The following is an 18,392-nucleotide window of genomic DNA, read 5'->3' on the forward strand; positions in this document are numbered from 1 at the left end:
TTCCCTATTCTGGGTTAAGGATACTGCGATAGTCAGCTTAATACAGAACAGATATAGAGATACATTCTGGAAATTAATGAATAGTCAGATTTATGAAATGACAGATTACATAACCGAAATAACTACCAGATTACAATTTGTAATGCCTCAGGATTGGCCAAAACCAGCCTATAAAATGTATAATGCCAGATTCTAGGACTAATTGCCCAGATGTTGGTTATGTCAACAGTCTCCCCAAATGAACCTTACAGTACTTGTTGAGCGGGAAGGAAAGATTGCACTGACATAACGAATCTTTCCAACATTTTGTGTCTGTTTCCCCCTTTGCGAAATGTAAAGCTTGTTAGATTTTTTCCTGTTGCTGCAGTGTATTTCCTGCTGTCGCGTAATGGCTCAAATTAAGACTACATCTGTATACTGCAATGTAAAATGATAGTGTGGGCAGTCCTATTTTCGATTGTGAATGTTTAGTCTAATTGACAAAGTTTTTCCAACCATTTTATTAGGTGTCTTCAGAAGTCGAAGACAGGATCATTTCCTCTGATACGTTTGCATCAACGTTGGCAAGTTTCAGCTGGGAGGCAGTGTTACTCCTCCTCCTTTTGACACAAATGAAAATGCCCAATAGAATAACAATCAGCAGCATCACCAGTAGAACTGAGAGGGTGGATAGGTGAACTCTCTCTGCCCCAGACTCCCAACTGACATCCAGCTTGTTGTCCAGACTGAGGTGAGAGGCAGTACAGGTGTAGTTGTGTCTCTTCTTTAGCTCCTCAGTACTGACCTCCAGACTCTTCCTCAGTTGGTAGTTCCCATCTCCACTAGGCAGCACCTGCCCCCCTGTCAGCTCCTGTTCTGCCACTGGCTGGCCATCTCTCAGCAGGGTCAGGTTGATGTGGCGGGGGTAGAAACCAAACGCCAGGCAGCTCACCTGGAGCCCTCCAGAAACCTCTTTCTTTATCAACCTGAGTCTGGGAGGAACTTTACACATCACAATGTTCTTCTCTCTCTTCAGGAATGTCTTCATTGTTTTGATGCAAATAGGAAGACAAACATTCTCAACAACTTTTCTTTCATATTCTTGCATCATCCCATCCTAGTAGTAGTTTCCCAGAATCGTATATAATATGTGTCATGTTGTAATACATTGTATAATCCACAAAAACGGCATTGAAAGTGTCCTTATGCAAGAACAGGGCCGGTTCACCATTGTCCAACATCTCACAGCCAACCATTCTTTGCTGAACTTGAACACCTTCCGTGAGATTAAAGCTGTGCTTTAGGTCAAATTATCTCTGTTTATGCCGTGGTACAAAGTTCCAAATACATAAACTATGTCCTGAGCTTCCTCATCAAGTACAGTGACTTCCTATTTTGTTGCCTTACAACCTGGAATTAAAATAGATTTTTGGGGGGTTTGTATCATTTGATTTACACAACATGCCTACCACTTTGAAGACGCAAAATATTTTTTCTTGTGAAACAAACAAGAAATAAGACAAAAACAACTGAAAACTTGAGCGTGCATAACAATTCACCCCCCCAAAGTCAATACTTTGTAGAGCCACCTTTTGCAGCAATTACAGCTGCAAGTCTCTTGTGGTATGTCTCTACAAGCTTGGCACATCTAGCCACTGGGATTTTTGCCCATTCTTCTAGGCAAAACTGCTCCAGCTCCTTCAAGTTGGATGGGTTCCGCTGGTGTACAGCAATCTTTAAGTCATACCACAGATTCTCAATGGGATTGAGGTATGGGTTATGACTGGGCCATTCCAAGACATTTGAATGTTTCCCCTTAAACCACTCGAGTGTTGCTTTAGCAGTATGCTTAGGGTCATTGCCCTGCTGGAAGGTGAACCTCCGTCCCAGTCTCAAATCTCTGGAAGACTGAAACAGGTATCCCTCAAGAATATCCCTGTATTTAGCAGCATCCATCATTCCTTCAATTCTGACAAGTTTCCCAGTCCCTGCCGATGAAAAGCATCCACACAGCATGATGCTGCCACCACCATGCTTCACTGTGMGGATGGTGTTCTCGGGGTGATGGGAGGAGTTGGGTTTGCGCCAGACATAGCGTTTTCCTTGTTGGTCAAAAAGCTCTGTTTTAGTCTCATCTGACCAGAGTGCCTTCTTCCATATGTTTGGGGAGTCTCCCACGTGCCTTTTGGCGAACACAAAACATGTTTGCTTATTTTTTTTCTTTAAGCAATGGCTTTTTCTGGCCCCTCTTCCGTAAAGCCCAGGTCTGTGGAGTGTATGGCTTAAAGTGGTCCTATGGACAGATACTCCAATCTCCGCTGTGGAGCTTTCCAGCTCCTTCAGGGTTATATTTGGTCTCTTTGTTGCCTCTCCGATTAATACCCTCCTTGCCTGGTCCGTGAGTTTTGGTGGGCGGCTCTTTCTTGGCAGGTTTGTTGTGGTGCCATATTCTTTCCATTTTTTAATAATGGAATAAATGGTGCTCCGTGGGATGTTTAAAGTTTCTGATATTTTTTTATAACCCAACCCTGATCTGTCCTTCTCCACAACCTTATCCCTGACCTGTTTGGAGAGCTCCTTGGTCTTCATGGTGCCGCTTGTGTCACGACTTCTGCCGAAGTCGGTCCCTCTCCTTGTTCGGGCGGCGTTCGGCGGTTCACGTCACCGGCCTTCTAGCCATCGCCGATCCACTTTTCATTTTCATTATATGTCCATTACATGAAATCCAAATAGAAATACATTTAAATGACAGGTTGTAATGCAACAAAATAGGAAAACTGCCAAGGGGGGATGAATACTTTTGCAAGGCACTGTATTCTGTCTGGGGTGTTATGTCCCTTGTAGATAAATTGCTTATCATTGGAGTCATAGTAAGCCACTTGAATGTCATCTATCATCACCACAACCGTAAACGCAGGGAAAGGTGTCTCTCCGATGATGTATGTTATAAGTGTCCAGAGAGAATGTGATCCTAAACCTGGGAGAGGAGTGATATTATGCACAGTTATGGACATTTTACATTTTATAACATAACAAGAAGACAGACAGTTTCCCCATGATTTTGAGTGTTCACTATTTTCCAATAGCCTTGCGTAGCAGGTTTCTAGCTCTCAAGTGAATCTCAGACTTTTCCTTTTGCTTATTAATAAAAGGTAAGGTACTTTAAAGTTGTTGAACAAGTCAAACCAGTGGAGTTGGGAATTCAAACCGATAAGCACTGAGACTGGAATGAGGAAGAGACTGGAATGAGGAAGACTGCTTTAGCTTTAAAACACAGTTTCCAGTGCGTACTGGGGTATCAGCCGGTTCTGGCACTGTGGCATCAGAGCCAGATTGAGGCTCCTGCAGTGGACGAATGGTTTAAGTGCTTGGAGGAGACCTGGGACGCCGCTCATGTGCACCTGCAACGGGCCATGAGGTGTCAGAAGGCGAGCGCCGATCGCCACCGCAGTGAGGCCCTGGTGTTCGCACCGGGGGACCGGGTCTGGATCTCGACCCGAAACCTGCCCCTCCACCTGCCATGCCGGAAGCTGGGTCCGTGGTTTGTGGGACCATTCAATGTCCTGAGGAGACTGAAAGAGGTTTGCTACAGGTTACAGCTTCCCCCAGATTACCGTATTAACCCCTCGTTCCATGTGTCTCTCCTCAGGCCGGTGGTGGCTGGTCCACTCCAGGAGTCGTAGGTGCGGGAGGTACCTCCACCCCCTCTGGACATCGAGGGGGACCTGGCATATGCTGTTCGAGCCATACTGGACTCGAGGGGTCGGGCGAGGGGCCTTCAGTACCTCATGGAGTGGGAGGGGTCCGGTCCGGAGGAGAGATGCTGGGTGCCGGTGGAGGACGTTTTGGACCCTTCGTTGCTGCGCGATTTCCACCGTCTCCATCCGGATCGCCCTGCGCCTCGTCCTCCGGGTCGCCCCCGAGGGGGTCTGGTGTCGACACTTAGGCATGCCTTGGAGCCGCTCAGTTGGGGGGGTGTGGATTGTGTGTGTGTGCGTGGTTATCCTGGTCACGACTTCCACTGGAAGTCTGTGTGTTGTGTGTGTTGTGGGTCCCTCTCCTGTATGGTGTGTGGCGGGGGCGCGTTTCGGCGGTCGCGTTGTGTTGTTTGGTGCATCGGCGGTGCGTGTTTCTAGCTCGTTGTCTGGTGGTGCGATTGGGCGTGCTGGATCTTTTCATTGTTTTATCCATTTGTTTTGTCTTTGTTTACACAAGCCTTGGTTTTCAATTTCCCCATACATGTTCATTATTTAACACTCTGTTTTCCCCTGATGTGGTTTTTGTTGACGCGTGTTTGTTTTTGTGTTTGTATTTCCGTCCTTTTGTGTGGGCCTTGCGTGTATTACATACATGTAGTGTGTGTTGGTGTGGCTTGATAGTGTGTTGTGTGTTGTAGGTGGTGCTGTGATTAGTTAACGTCAGAATTAAGTCTCTTTTATCCGGTCTGTTCTGATTGCGTTCTTGCGCATTGCTGCGCGTTACTCTCTGCGCTCGGCCTAACACCCAGTACCTTTACTCGTCCACATCTATGCTCCTGTTTATGACATTAGTTTCTGATCTTGTTTGTAGATATTAGGTTATCTTAAAAGATGTGTTCAGATTAAGTATTAGTATTAAGATGGATCCTTAGGTTGCATTTTTTATTTGTTTTGTCACATTCGACTGTTGTATATAGTGCAATAGGTATAGCATGTGATTTGTTAATTAATAAGTAACCACATAATTAAGTTGATCCTTAATATCATTGGTGTTATCACATTTGTATATTTTTGATTTCGGGTGTGAACATTTGACTTGAACTCTTGTTACTTGCATTATATGATTTAAATATAAAATAGATTTTTAAATCGTGTGTTAAGTATATTCCTCGAATAAAAACAAAGTGTAATATGTACAGATTAAAACGATTCAATAAAAAAAAAGACAGAGGAGGTGTAAAAATGGACTAGAAAAAAGTGACATTTGGTACATAGTTAGAAGTACTAAAAAAGGAACATTGATATATGAGTATGGTGAGTTATTTATTAAAACTTGGGATAGTGTATTCAAATAAAAAGTTAGCAAAAGGTTCTCACTATTTTCACCAGTTAAGATGTCTGCAAGGAGGTAGGTGTGCCCTTGTTCTATGACCTTATCGTTCTACCATTATTGTGGCTTTTCGGATTTAACTTTTATTACTCGTTAACGAAGTGATGTGTTGATAATTATTGGAGAGGCAAAAAAAATGTATTATAAAGTTAAGTTGATACTGAATTAAATAAGTTACAATAATTTCTATATAAGTGATTAACTAGAAGAAGAAGAAAAGAATTAAGAAGAGATAAATAAATATTTTTTAATAATGCTAATTAATCTCGTTGTGATAAAGGGCTAGTAAGAACTCAATTGTAAATATCATGACTTCAAGCATATATCCTATTTATGTGTGCTTTGAGTTCCCTCTTCTGCTATTCATGGTAGCTGAGTGATTATAGTCCCGGCGTGTAACCATATAATTTTCTAAATGAGCACTCCTGGAGTCCTGTGTTATCATTTTCAGTAGGTTGTGGTGATTCTCTATATGTAGGGTTATTGTATCTAGCCATGCTATTGAGGACTATTCTTAGTGATATGAGTAGATAAGTGAGATGTTTACAAATGAATGCGTAATTGAGTGCACTACTGGAGGGAAAGACGGCATATTGGTGGTCATAAATATTTTTTCATACAATTTCTTTAATTTTCAACAATTTTTTCTTTTAACTCCAGAGATTAGTTAAGAGAACTAAATCCATATCTTGTTATTTTACTGCTCCAGTGTAGACTCTCAGTAAAAACTACTTATTTGGGATTAGGGTGTGTTTTGGTGCCCGGAAGCAGAGGTCATGTCACATTATTACTGAAAACGACTTGCTCTGTAATTGTATACCTCTAGTCCTGTGTGAAATAGCTTGGATTCCCACCGAATCATTGCAGCAAGGTTATTCGGACAAACTGGACTTTTCATACCGTAGTACTTCCTATTATGGAAATAGAATATACACCTTCGAAACTTAAGAACAGTCTGTATGTCAACCCCAGATCTAGGATTAGTTCTTACGGTCTGTTGACTTAATTTTTAGATAATTGATAAATTAAAATAAATGCTTTGTAAAGTTATGTGAAAATATCCATACTAGGTATTTGTGTTTAGTATGACCTTGAGACAAAAATATATTTAATACAATTTTGAATTCAGGCCAACTTAATACAATTGTAAAATGTCATGTGTTTATATACTTTTCCTGAGATGTATTGTATAAAGGAAAGAGAAGATGGAGGAGCAGTAAATAGGGTTGGGGATTATGTTAAACTATAAAAAAAGGTGGGAACGGAATAGATAGAAGAAATTATGGATGATATTTGAAGCGTTAAGCAGGTACTCTAGAAAGGTAGTTATGTAAGGGGTACTGAAGGGCGAGGAAAATAGTAGGTTAAAGGGTGGGTGATATGGTGTCAAGGGTGGGGGTGGAAAATTTATATGTACTTCCAATCATTTGTCAATATTTTTAAGAAATTGTGGGTAATAGGTGAGGAGGTCCTCAAAATGCTTTTTAGCTAGGCACAAACTACCTTCAGTCACATATGTCCAACCAATGGTCATAATCTCAGTAAAGGTTACTTGTGTGTGGTGATAGGAGGTCTCTTACGGCTGGTGGAATGATTTAAGTAGGACGGCAATAATGCAAACTTCAACATTTCCTAAAGAGAAAAGGTTGAGCGGTTAATTGGAACTGGAAGTAGGATTGGTGGGGTAAGGGCCCAACAAGCCCTTTTAGTTACGTCCACAACTTCTCCCCACACAAAACACTTCTGTGGAACAACAAAGATAATGTTGTTAAAAACAAGTCTTTATTCTTCCCTGACTGGTTTGATATAAATATTATATTTGTGCTTGATTTATTTGATTAAGAAGGGAATATACTCTCTTATAGAAAGTTCTTATAAACATATAACTTACCAATACATTATAAAGATTTGTATTCTATATGCAAAGCAATACCTTCAAGACTTAGTCAATTAATGACATTTCATTTGTGTTTTGGAGAGCATGTCAAGATACTGTAGATGCACAACTTATGTTAGAATGCTGCCCCCTGTTGGATAAGAAATGTAATAATACATTCTTAAGGGAACTTTATCAGTCCAAGAACAAGATCTCTCTGAAGGAATTTCTTCTGGAACGCACATATTACTGAAATTGAATGGAAGAAATGGTTGCTCCCTCACAAATTTTGTATATGAAATAAAGTAAAAGAAATTCACTTTAAAATCTTTCACAAAATATACCCTTGTAATAACTTGTCTAAATTCATGGACTTAGAGGACCATATGCCTTTTTTTGTGATAAAGAAGGAGAAACTAATATTTAAAAAGTTATTTTGGGTGTGTTCAGTAATGTGGGGTTCTAGTTCAGTTGAGTATTGAATGTTGTTGTTTAACGAATGTGTCACATGCAGTGTAGGGCAAATCAAGTCTGACATTTCAAAGTGGGATTTACAAACTTTAGAAGCCTTTTTAAACCTCAAATACGAGCTTGCACTTCCTGTTCTCAGTGACAAAAGAGCGATCGAATTAAGATCTGTAGCACGTAATACATTTTACTGGCACGGACAAATAATGATTGGAGTTCAGGGATTTTGGTGGGAATTCAGTTATATGTTTCTTTTGTATTTTTTGTTAAAATAAAGAAAATATTTGAATTATTTGCATGAATACATTGTGGAACAGGGCTGCAAAACAATCACAAACATCCCCAAACAACCCCAAACAGGATCCCTAAACAACTCCAAATAACTCCAAACAACTCCAAACAACCCCAAACAAGATCCCTAAACAACTCCAAACAACTCCAAACAACCACAAACAACCACAAACAACCACAAACAACCTCAAACAACCCCAAACAGCATCCCCAAACAACTCCAAACAGCATCCCCAAACAACCCCAAACAACCCCAAACAACCCCAAACAGCTCCCCAACACTCCAAAAACCTCCAACAACCTCAAACAACCCCAAACAGCGATCCCCAAAACACTCCAAACAACCCAAACAACCCAAACAACTCCAAACAGCCTTCCCAAACAACTCCAAAACACCCCAAACAACCTCAAACAACCCCAAACAGCCATCCCCAAACAACTCAAAACAACCCCCAAACAGCCTCCCCAAACAAACTCCAAACAAAACCCCCAAAAACCTCAAACAACCCCAAACACCTCCCCAAACAACTCAAACAACCCCAACAGCATCCCCAAACAACTCCCAAACAACCTCAACAAACCCAAACAGCCTCCCAACAAAAACCAACTCCAAACAACTCCAAACACCCAAACCACCTCCCAAACAACCCAAACAACCCAAACAGCCTCCCCAAACAACTCACCAAACAGTACCCCAAACAACGCCTCCCCAACAACTCCAAAAACCAGAACATGTACCCCAACAAACCCCAAACAGCCATCCCAAACCAACTCCAAAACAACCAAAACATGTACCCCAAACAACCCCAAACAATGACAACAAGGTACACCAAACAACTCCAAACAACCACAAACATGTACCCCAAACAACCCCAAACAATGACAACACGGTACACCAAACAACCAGAAACAACCAGAAATATGTACCACAAACAACCCCAAACATCGAAAAGCATCCAGCTGAAGATGATGTGCGCTGAGGTCACCTGGTCTGCGAACCTCAAAGTTCATGCGCTTGTGTTTCAGATGGTGTTTTTTGTGTCTCAGTTGGTATGTGCGCATGCAGTGCTCTAACACCCTGGACCAGAGCTATAATCTGTCACTAGCTCTGTTCCAGGGCATAGATAGTAGCTAGCTAGCTCTGGTCCACACTAAGTAGCTCTGGTCCAGGGTGTAGCTAATGGCTAGCTAGCCCTGGTCCATATTAACTCTGGCCTAGCTTTGGCCGTACTAACTAGCTCTGATCCAGGGCTTAGCTAGTAGCTAGTTTGGTTGTTTGAGATACATGTTTGGGGATGTTTGTGGTTCTTTGGGGTACCTGTTTATGGTTGATTGGGGTTGGTTGGTTGGAGTGGGTTGGTTGGAGTTGGTTGGTTGGGGTTGGTTGGGATTGGTTGGAGTTGGTTGGAGTTGGTTGGTTGGCGTTGGTTGGAGTTGGTTGGTTGGTTGGGGTTGGTTGGAGTTGGTTGGTTGGGGTTGGTTGGAGTTTGGGGAGATCAGTACGACCCCTGGATGTGTGAGGATCACACAAGTTTGTGTGAGTTAATATGGGGATCTAAAGTAAAGACATTCAGTTTAATTGCACATCAAGCTTCAGTGTGTCTGTAACAGGGTGGAATGAGGAAGTGTCAGTCTGGAAATGACTTCACCCAGCTTCATCTGGAAACTCTAGTCTGTTCAAGGGGCTGCCCAGATGATTTATTCTGTAACACGTTTACTGCCCCTGGATTTAGCTTGGTGTCTTGATTGTCTAAACACAGTCATTTTGCATGTTGTGCGCGCAGCCAAAGATGAGTTAGATGACATTATAAATGCTTGTGTGAATACATCAGTCTCTGCTTGTGTGTGTGACTGTGCCAGTGTGTCCCCTAGAGACTACCATATTTGGAGTTTCCTTCCCTACACTAGTCTCCGTAGCCTTCTGCAACAGTGTAAATCAATGATGTCGTCTGGGCAGTGGCTGGTAGAATAGGAGATCCACTGTTTTGTTACACTCAGAATGACAGAACTGCCGAGGCAGGATCTGGTTAGAAATGCCAGATAATTAAGAAGACTTGATTCATTATTATGAATTGGGTGGTTCGAGCCCTGAATGCTGATTGGCTGACAGCCATGGTATATCAGACCGTATACCACGTGTATGACAAAACATTTATTTTTACTGCTCTAATTACGTTGGTAAGCAGTTTATAATACGGCTAAGGGCTGTATCCAGGCTGTATCCAGGCACTCCTCGTTGCGTCGCAACTAAGAGCAGTCCATAGCCGTGGTATATTGGTTATATACCACACACCCTCGGGCCTTATTGCTTAATTATAATCTGGCAGTATAATTTCATTTGACACTTTTCTTGAACAATGTGCTTTATACAAAGGTGATTATTTAACTAGAGTTTAATAAACTGAGTAATGCATAATTAATCCACAGTGCCCGATAATATAAATATAACATATAATATAGCATGGGGCGATATAAAATGACAGAGCAGCCCTGTGTGTGTGTGTGTGTGTGTGTGTGTGTGTGTGTGTGTGTGTGTGTGTGTGTGTGTGTGTGTGTGTGTGGTGTGTGTGTGTGTGTGTGTTTTCTGAAAGCAAATACAGTATTTGTGTTGTATTAATCTCTGTTCTCAAGCAGCACTACACTGAATTGTTTCAGATTGACAAATGCCATTTACTCTTTATGAGGCATCAGTCTCCAAGACAAATACAATTCTGCATTTCTTCTTCCTTTAGGATTTTTAATGGTAAAACACTGGAGTGTGCAGAACTGGGGAACTTGATTGACTAAAGCCAGTGATTATAACTGTATCCCAAATGGCACCCTATTGTCTATATAGGGCACTACTTTTGACCAGGGCCCCTAGTGCACTATGTAGGGAATAGGGTGCTATTTGGAACACAGTCTACTGTATGAGCACCTGCCCATTACAACGGTAATGAAATGTAGGTAAGTTATGTTTATGGCTGTTACATGGACAAATGCACCAAGCAGGTTTAGGAAATCTAATGTTGCCAGTGGTTCTAGGATTTAGCTCAGAGGTCTAACACAGTATTGTGGTGTGCAGGAGACCTAGGTTCTAARCTATCTCATTAGGAAGCAGGTAACATGGAAGGATACTTATTTCAAAATGTGGAATGGAGACGTGGCTTTTCAGTCTTTTGATGTATCATTCAGTGGTCATCATAAAATAATAGTTGAACTAGATCTTATAATCAAACACATTTTTTTCTATGTTGTGGTCCAGCCTTGAAGTGGAAATATAAGCCTGAATATTTGACTGGGGAAAAGTAACACTAAAGGACTTTTTCATGGCGTTGACTACAGATATAAAGTGCATTGTGAAATGAATGAATAGTCATGATTAAAAATGATTAAAAATGACAGATTACATAACAGAAATAATTAAAATATTATCTTTGTTAATGAGCAGGATGCCAAACCAGCCTATAAAATATATAAATGCAGATCTGTACTAATAATACCCAGATATTTGTTCTTGTCAACAGTCTCCCCAAATTGATCCTTTACAGTCCTTTAATGAGGGGAAGGGAAGATCAACCGACCATAACAGAATCATTCACACATTTTGTGTCTGCCCTTATAGATGGTCTCGCAGTCATATTTTCATTGTGAATTGAGCTGAATTGACAAAGTTGCATCAGTGTCCCAACATTTCATTAGGTCTCAGAATCTGAAGAAAGGTTTATTTCCTCTGACACGTTTGCATCAACGTTGGTAAGTTTAGACTGGGAGGCAGTGCATCTCCACCTCCTTTTGACGCAAATGAAAATGCCCAATAGAATAACAATCGGCAGCATCACCAGTAGAACTGAGAGGGTGGACAGGTGAACTCTCTCTGCCCCAGACTCCCAACTGACATCCAGCTTGTTGTCCAGACTGAGGTGAGAGGCAGTACAGGTGTAGTTGTGTCTCTTCTTTAGCTCCTCAGTACTGACCTCCAGACTCTTCCTCAGTTGGTAGGTCCCATCTCCACTAGGCAGCACCTCCCCCCCTGTCAGCTCCTGTTCTGCCACTGGCTGGCTGTCTCTCAGCAGGGTCAGGTTGATGTGGCGGGGGTGGAAACCAAACACCAGGCAGCTCACCTGAAACCCTCCAGAAACCTCTTTATTTATCAACCTGAGTCTGGGAGGAACTTTACGCATCACAATGTTCTTCTCTCTCTTCAGGATTGTCTTCAGTGTTCTGATGCAAATGGGAAGGTGAACATTCTCAAATAGTACTCTTTCAAATGCTTGCCTAATCCCGTCCGATCCTAGTAGTAGTTTCCCAGCATCATATATAAAATGTGTCATGTTGTAATATACCATTTGATCTGTATAGATGGCATTGAAAGTGTCCTTTACCATGAACATGACCGGTTCACCATTGTCCAAAATCTCACAGCCAGACATTCTTTGCTGAACTTGAACACCTTCTGTGAACTTGAAGTGGTGCTTTAGGTTAAATGATCTCTCTTTCATGTTGTTGTACATCATTCCAAGTATATAAGCTCCGTCCTGAGCTTCGTTATCATGTATTTTGTTAGGGGTGTTATTTACCCTGTAGATGAAGTGTTTTATGTTGGAGTCATAGTAAGCCACTTGAACATCATCCAACATCACCACAACCGTAAACTCAGGGAAAGGCGTCTCTCCGCTTATATATGTTGCAAGTGCCCACAGAGAATGTGATCCTGAACCTGGTAGAGGAGTGATATTATACACAGATAAGGATATTTTTATAACATAACAAATCATTAAATGAGTTATGAGAGAAAGTAGATAATCCATCTTACCTGCGTTGACAATGGTGGAAAACGAAAGAACAAACAAAAGGACAGACAGTTTGCCCATGATTTTGAAATGTTCACTACTTTTCCAGTAGCCTCATGTAGCAGGTTTCTAGCTCTGAAGTGTTTGACAGACTTTTCTTTTCACTTGTCTAAACAAGGTAAGGTACTTTAATGTAGTTGATCGAGTCAAAGAAGTGGAGGTGGAAATTTAAGACCAAATGAAGCTGAAGGTGGAATGAGGAAGAGAGGGTGAATCATGTTGCATGTTGCACACACAGCCAAACACCAATCAGATGACAGCATAAATTAATTACAAATAACGTTCAGTGAAATCCTTAGAACCTGAATGTGTGCTTGTGTGTGTGATCATGTTAATTTTCTGTCTGTCTGTCTGTGATACACATTGGTGCTAGAGTGTGCAGCATGTGTGTGGCTTGTGTTCACTTGCACTTGTGTGCATTAGCCTGCTAAGTCTGCCCCTCGCTCTGTTTTCCTACTGCCTGTCCAGCTCTCCTCATACACACACACACACTCACTCCTCCCTCCCCGTCTCCTCTCAAAGTGTGTGAGCATTAGCCTGCTAAGTCTGCCCCTCTCTCTGTTTTCCTACGGCCTGTCCAGCTCTCCTCATACACACACACACTCACTCCTCCCTCCCCGTCTCCTCTCAGGGTGTGTGTGCAGGAATGTGAATTTTAATGCCACCTTCTGAACACAATTTCCAATCCAAACAAACTTCTATAAGAGGCTAAGTAAGATGTGAAGCACTTTGCCAAGAAAATGACTGACCGTTGCCTTTAAATCAATGAAACAGAAAAAGGAAGGGAAAGGGAAAGTTTTGGGGCCACTCTGGACTTGAAAAGACTTGTGGAAAAGATCAGTTTCCAATACAGCTGGTCAAATATTAACCACCATTAGGTATTGTGCTTTGAAATGGGGACTTTGAACCAGTTAGTTTAGGTTGTTTGTGCTTTTGGATGGATATTACAGTAGCCATCTTTTGTTTTAAAATGGCAGGGTGACAATAAATGATGAATGAATTATATTACCATATACATTATAAAAACAGCAGCTGTTCATATAAAAGTACAACCAAATACAGTATATTGTAGGTATTGCTGGCCACTCTACCATAAAGCCCTGATTGGTGGAGTGCTGCAGAGATGGATATCCTTCTGGAAGGTTCTCCCATCTCCACAGAGGAACTCTTGAGTTCTGTCAGATTAACCGTCAGGTTCTCGGTCATCTCCCTGACCAAGGCCCTTCTCCCCAATTGCTCTGTTTGGCCGGGCGGCCAGCTCCAGGAAGAGTCTTGGTGGTTCCAAACGTGTTCCATTTAAGAATCATCGAGGCCACTGTGTTCTTGGGGACCTTCAATGCTGCAGACATTTTTTGGTACCCTTCCCCAGATCTGTGCCTCGACACAATCCTTTCTCAAAACTCTACAGACAATTCCTTCGACCTCATGGCTTGATTGTTGCTCTGACATGCACTGTCAACTGTGGGACCTTATATAGACAGGTGTGTGCCTTTCCAAATCATGTCCAATCAATTTAATTTACCACAGGTGGACTCCGATCAAGTTGTAGAATCATCTCAAGGATGATCAATGGAAACAGGATGCACCTGAGCTCAATTTTGAGTCTCATAGCAAAGCCTCTAAATTCTTATGTAAATAAGGTATTTCTGTTTTTTTCTTTGTAATAGATTTGCAAAAATTTCTAAAAACCTGTTTTTGCTTTGTCGTTATGTGGTATCGTGTGTAGATGGATGAGGATGTTTATTTAATCCATTTTAGAATAAGGCTGTAACGTAAGAAAATGTGGAAAAAATTAAGGGGTCTGAATACTTTTCCCGAATTCACTGTATATCTAATTGACACACTTGGGACACTTTGGAGAGGTTGAGTGGACACTTGGAGATGTCCCTTGACCCCACCTGACACCCTTATTAAACGTCTGTGAAGTTCTAGCTGTTATATCTGTCAATCCCAGATGTTATTTTTCCCCAGAAATGTTTGATTTGCTGTGGAAGCCATCTGATGTGTTTCCAGCTCTATTAATCAATAAATGACCTACAGCTTGTCCATGAAAGATTACTTTAAAAATAAAACCGGTTGCTTTGTGTATGCTTGATCTTGTATGATATGAACTGTGCCATTCCTATCTATGTTCTGACCATTTCTTCAATCTCCCAGGTGTGTTGTTTCCAATGATACCAAGTTTATGAATATCCTTATCATATAACTGCTCATTAAAAGCAGTTACTTTAAGGTATGTCTATTTAGGTGGAAATMGACATTTCTGCCATTACATTTAAGAGGTTGAAATCAATGAAACAGGAACAGGAAGGGAAAGGTTTGGGGCCACTCTTGATTAAACTTCTGTAAAAGACCGGTTTCCCAGAAATACAGCTGGTCAAATATTAACCACCATTAGGTATTGTGCTTTGAAATGGGGACTTTGAACCAGTTAGTTTAGGTTGTTTGTGCTTTTGGATGGTATGTGCTTTGAAATGGGGACTTTGAACCAGTTAGTTTAGGTTGTTTGTGCTTTTGGATGGATATTACAGTAGCCATCTTTAGTTTTAAAATGGCAGGGTGACAATAAATGATGTATGAATATATTACCATACACATTATAAAAAACAGCAGCTGTTATATAAAAGTACAACCAAATACAGTATATTGTAGGTATAGCTTTAGTTTAGTTCCTATAACTGTTCAACCCTAGACTTTTACAAATAGACTTTTCAACAACTAAGTAGTGGCTTATTCTTGTGGTAGAAAACAGACATTCTAACAGATTTAGTGTTTGCAAAATTCCACTAACTTTCCCAGAATTCCCATGTTTACCAGAAAGAGTGTTTTGAGGATTCCTTCTTATTCCTCCTGATTCCGGAAATCTTTCAACCAGGATTTTCTGGAAACCTGGGAATTTTGGGAAATTTACCAGAATTTTGCAAACGTAAGCAGAGCCAAGACAAGCTAATAAAAACAATTTCAATGCCAGGGAAACTATTCTCTGACTGTAGCAGAAGACTAGTGATGGGTTCAAGTGGAGTCATGTAAGTCGCTCTGGATAAGAGCGTCTGTAAAGACTTAAATGTAAATGTAATTTCCCTGGGCGGCTGAACCGACACGCTAATTAGCTAAACTTATCCTCATTCCTCCTTGCTCGGAAAACCACAGGGATTTCAAACGTCAGATCTCTCCTCCTTCCCCCAGCCGTTTGACATGGTTTGATTCTGTCTTTGTGTTTGAGGGCAATTTCACACCTGAGTGTGAGATATGGGGAAGATAGGAGGAAGGTTAAGCCCTAAAACGATGGTGTCTCTGTGTGTCGTGAGATGTCACTCTTTGGCCTTGTATAAAATGGGATCGCGCAGTGTGTTCTAGAATAAAGGCTTGTGAGATTCAGCTGGCTGGTGTGACTGTGTGTGTGTTTCAAGTTTCAAGTTATAGTGTCACGTGAACAAGTAACAGTGAAATGCCTTTCTTGGCGAACTCTTTCCCAACAATGCATTAATCGATATCAGTAGTACTATAAAGTAAAGTAGATTAAAAAATCACAAGTAAGTAAGTAAGTTATATACAGGGTCAGTGCCAATACCATCTTTACAATGTGCAGGTATACTTGTGTGTGTGTGTGTGTGTGTGTGTGTGTGTGTGTGTGTGTGGTGCGTGCGTGCGTGCGTGCGTGCGTGCGTGCGTGCGTGCGTGCGTGCGCGTGCGTGCGTGTGCATAGAGTCAGTGCAAAAATAAAATAAAAGGGTCAATTCAGATAGTCCGTGTAGCCATTTTGTTAGCGATTTAGCAGTCTAATGGCTTGGGGGTAGAAGCTGTTCAGGAGACTGTTGGTGTCAGACTTGATGCACTGGTACCGTACAGCCAGTCAAGATGCTCTCAGTGGTGCAGCTGTAGAACTTTCTGATGATTTGAGGGTCCATACCAAATATTTTCTACCTCCTAAGGGAAGAGGCGCGGTCACGTCTTCTTCATGACTGTGTGCGTTTGTGTGGACCATTTTAAGTCCTGGAGTCATGCGTGGCCACGCAGCCGTGGGTGAACAGGAGTACAGGAGGGGACTAAGCACACACCTCTGCATAGAGAGATTGGGGTTTCACAAGGACGACTGAAGGGACAACTGTTTGCTCTCCTACAGAAGGGGAGTAGAGGAGGAGGAGAGGAGGGGAGGAAGAGGTGGGGAGGAGAAGGGAGAGTCAAGGGGGAAGGAGGAGAGGAGGAGGAGAGAGGGGAGGAGAAGGGAGAGTCAAGGGGGAGGAGGAGAGGAGGAGGGAGGAGGGGAGGAGAAGGGAGAGTCAAAGGGGAAGGAGCAAGGTGTGAAAGAAGACTGTAAGCATCAGATACAATGACGGAGTAACAACACACGCATGCTGAATGTTATGAATGTTGTACTTGTGCCCCTGAAAGCATGTTCAACACGAGAACAACTCCGACCTTTACAACACAGTGAGTGTCAGAGCTGGAGGCCTCATTCTGCTGTGGAGAGAAACAGGCTTAGAAAAACAGAGGGAGGGAGGGAGGGAGGGAGGGAGGGAGGGAGGGAGGGAGGGAGGAGAGAGAGAGAGATTTATCCTAAAAGGAGTTAGACCATCTACATGACAGCCTGTCTCCTGAGGAACATTTATTTCCTGAAACTTTATTTTATTCTAATTTAACCTGATTAGCATAATGCTCATATGTATTAGCTGGTCTGTTTGCAGACAGTGGACCTAACCTTGAAACCTCAAGATTGTCGAGATTTTACATCAAGGATTTATCCCAAATGGCACCTTATTATCATTATTATACCCATGACCATAGGGCTCTGGTTAAAAGTAGTGCACTACATAGGGAATAGAGTGCCATTTGGGTGTCATACCAATAGTGTGGTGAGTTGGACTCGAGCTGCAACACGGAATTCAAAATGGTAGCAGCACACTAACTATTTCTAAGTCTTCTATATGAAATAGGGGTTGATGAGAATGGCCCTTAGAAACTTAGAGAGTTACCGTGGGTGAACACTTCAGAGAGTTACCAGTGGGTGAACACTTGAGAGAGTTACCATGGGTGAACACTTTAGAGAGTACCCGTGGTGAACACTTTAGAGAGTTCCCGTGGGTGAACACTTTAGAGAGTTACCCGTGGGTGAACACTTTAGAGAGTTACCATGGGTGATCTCCCGGGTGGCGCAGTGGTCTAGGGCACTGCATCGCAGTGCTAGCTGCGCCACAGAGTCTCTGGGTTCGCGCCCAGGCTGGGCTGGGTTCGCGCCCAGGCTCTGTCGCAGCCGGCCGCAACCGGAGATCCGTGGGGCGACGCACAATTGGCATAGCGTCGTCCGGGTTAGGGAGGGTTTGGCGGGTAGGGAGGGTGGCCGGTAGGGATATCTTGTCTAGTATGTAAAAAAAAAAATAATAATAATAATTTTTAAATATGTAATAAAATGTATGCACTCTACTGTAAGTCGCTCTGGATAAGAGCGTCTGCTAAATGACTAAAATGTAAATGTAAAATGTAACACTTCAGAGAGTTACCCGTGGGTGAACACTTTAGAGAGTTACCCGTGGGTGAACACTTTAGACAGTACCCGTGGGTGAACACTTTAGAGAGTTACCCGTGGGTGAACACTTTAGAGAGTTACCCGTGGGTGAAACACTTTAGAGAGTTACCCGTGGGTGAACAATTTAGAGAGTTACCAGTGGGTGAACACTTTAGAGAGTTACCCGTGGGTGAACACTTTAGAGAGTTACCCGTGGGTGAACACTTTAGAGAGTTACTCGTGGTGAACACTTTAGAGAGTTACCCGTGGGTGAACACTTTAGAGAGTTACCCGTGGGTGAACACTTTAGAGAGTTACTCGTGGGTGAACACTTTAGAGAGTGAACACTGAGATG

At 42.2% G+C, this 18,392-nt stretch overlaps 1 protein-coding gene and 1 long non-coding RNA gene across 2 annotated transcripts in view; both read right to left on the reverse strand.

Moving 5' to 3' along the window:
* LOC112075679 (uncharacterized) overlaps nucleotides 1-12,827 on the reverse strand; it is a 23,948-nt gene extending 11,121 nt beyond the window's left edge. The window contains exons 1-4 of the mRNA XM_070441012.1: nucleotides 12,498-12,827; nucleotides 11,383-12,401; nucleotides 3,271-3,542; nucleotides 707-965 (exon numbers count right to left, since the gene is read on the reverse strand). Of these exons, the coding sequence (XP_070297113.1) occupies nucleotides 707-965; nucleotides 3,271-3,542; nucleotides 11,383-12,401; nucleotides 12,498-12,555 (1,608 nt within the window). The 5' untranslated portion in view covers nucleotides 12,556-12,827. The remainder of the gene's footprint in view (nucleotides 1-706; nucleotides 966-3,270; nucleotides 3,543-11,382; nucleotides 12,402-12,497) is intronic.
* On the reverse strand, nucleotides 6,784-8,558 carry LOC139025819 (uncharacterized). The gene is made up of 3 exons (XR_011477457.1): nucleotides 8,541-8,558; nucleotides 8,153-8,176; nucleotides 6,784-7,973 (listed from the first exon to the last, which is right to left on the reverse strand). It is a non-coding gene; the product is annotated as an uncharacterized lncRNA (long non-coding RNA).
* Nucleotides 12,828-18,392: the final 5,565 nt, after the last annotated feature.

This window comes from Salvelinus sp. IW2-2015, unplaced genomic scaffold, assembly GCF_002910315.2.
Source record: "Salvelinus sp. IW2-2015 unplaced genomic scaffold, ASM291031v2 Un_scaffold3336, whole genome shotgun sequence".
Lineage (NCBI taxonomy): Eukaryota > Metazoa > Chordata > Actinopteri > Salmoniformes > Salmonidae > Salvelinus > Salvelinus sp. IW2-2015.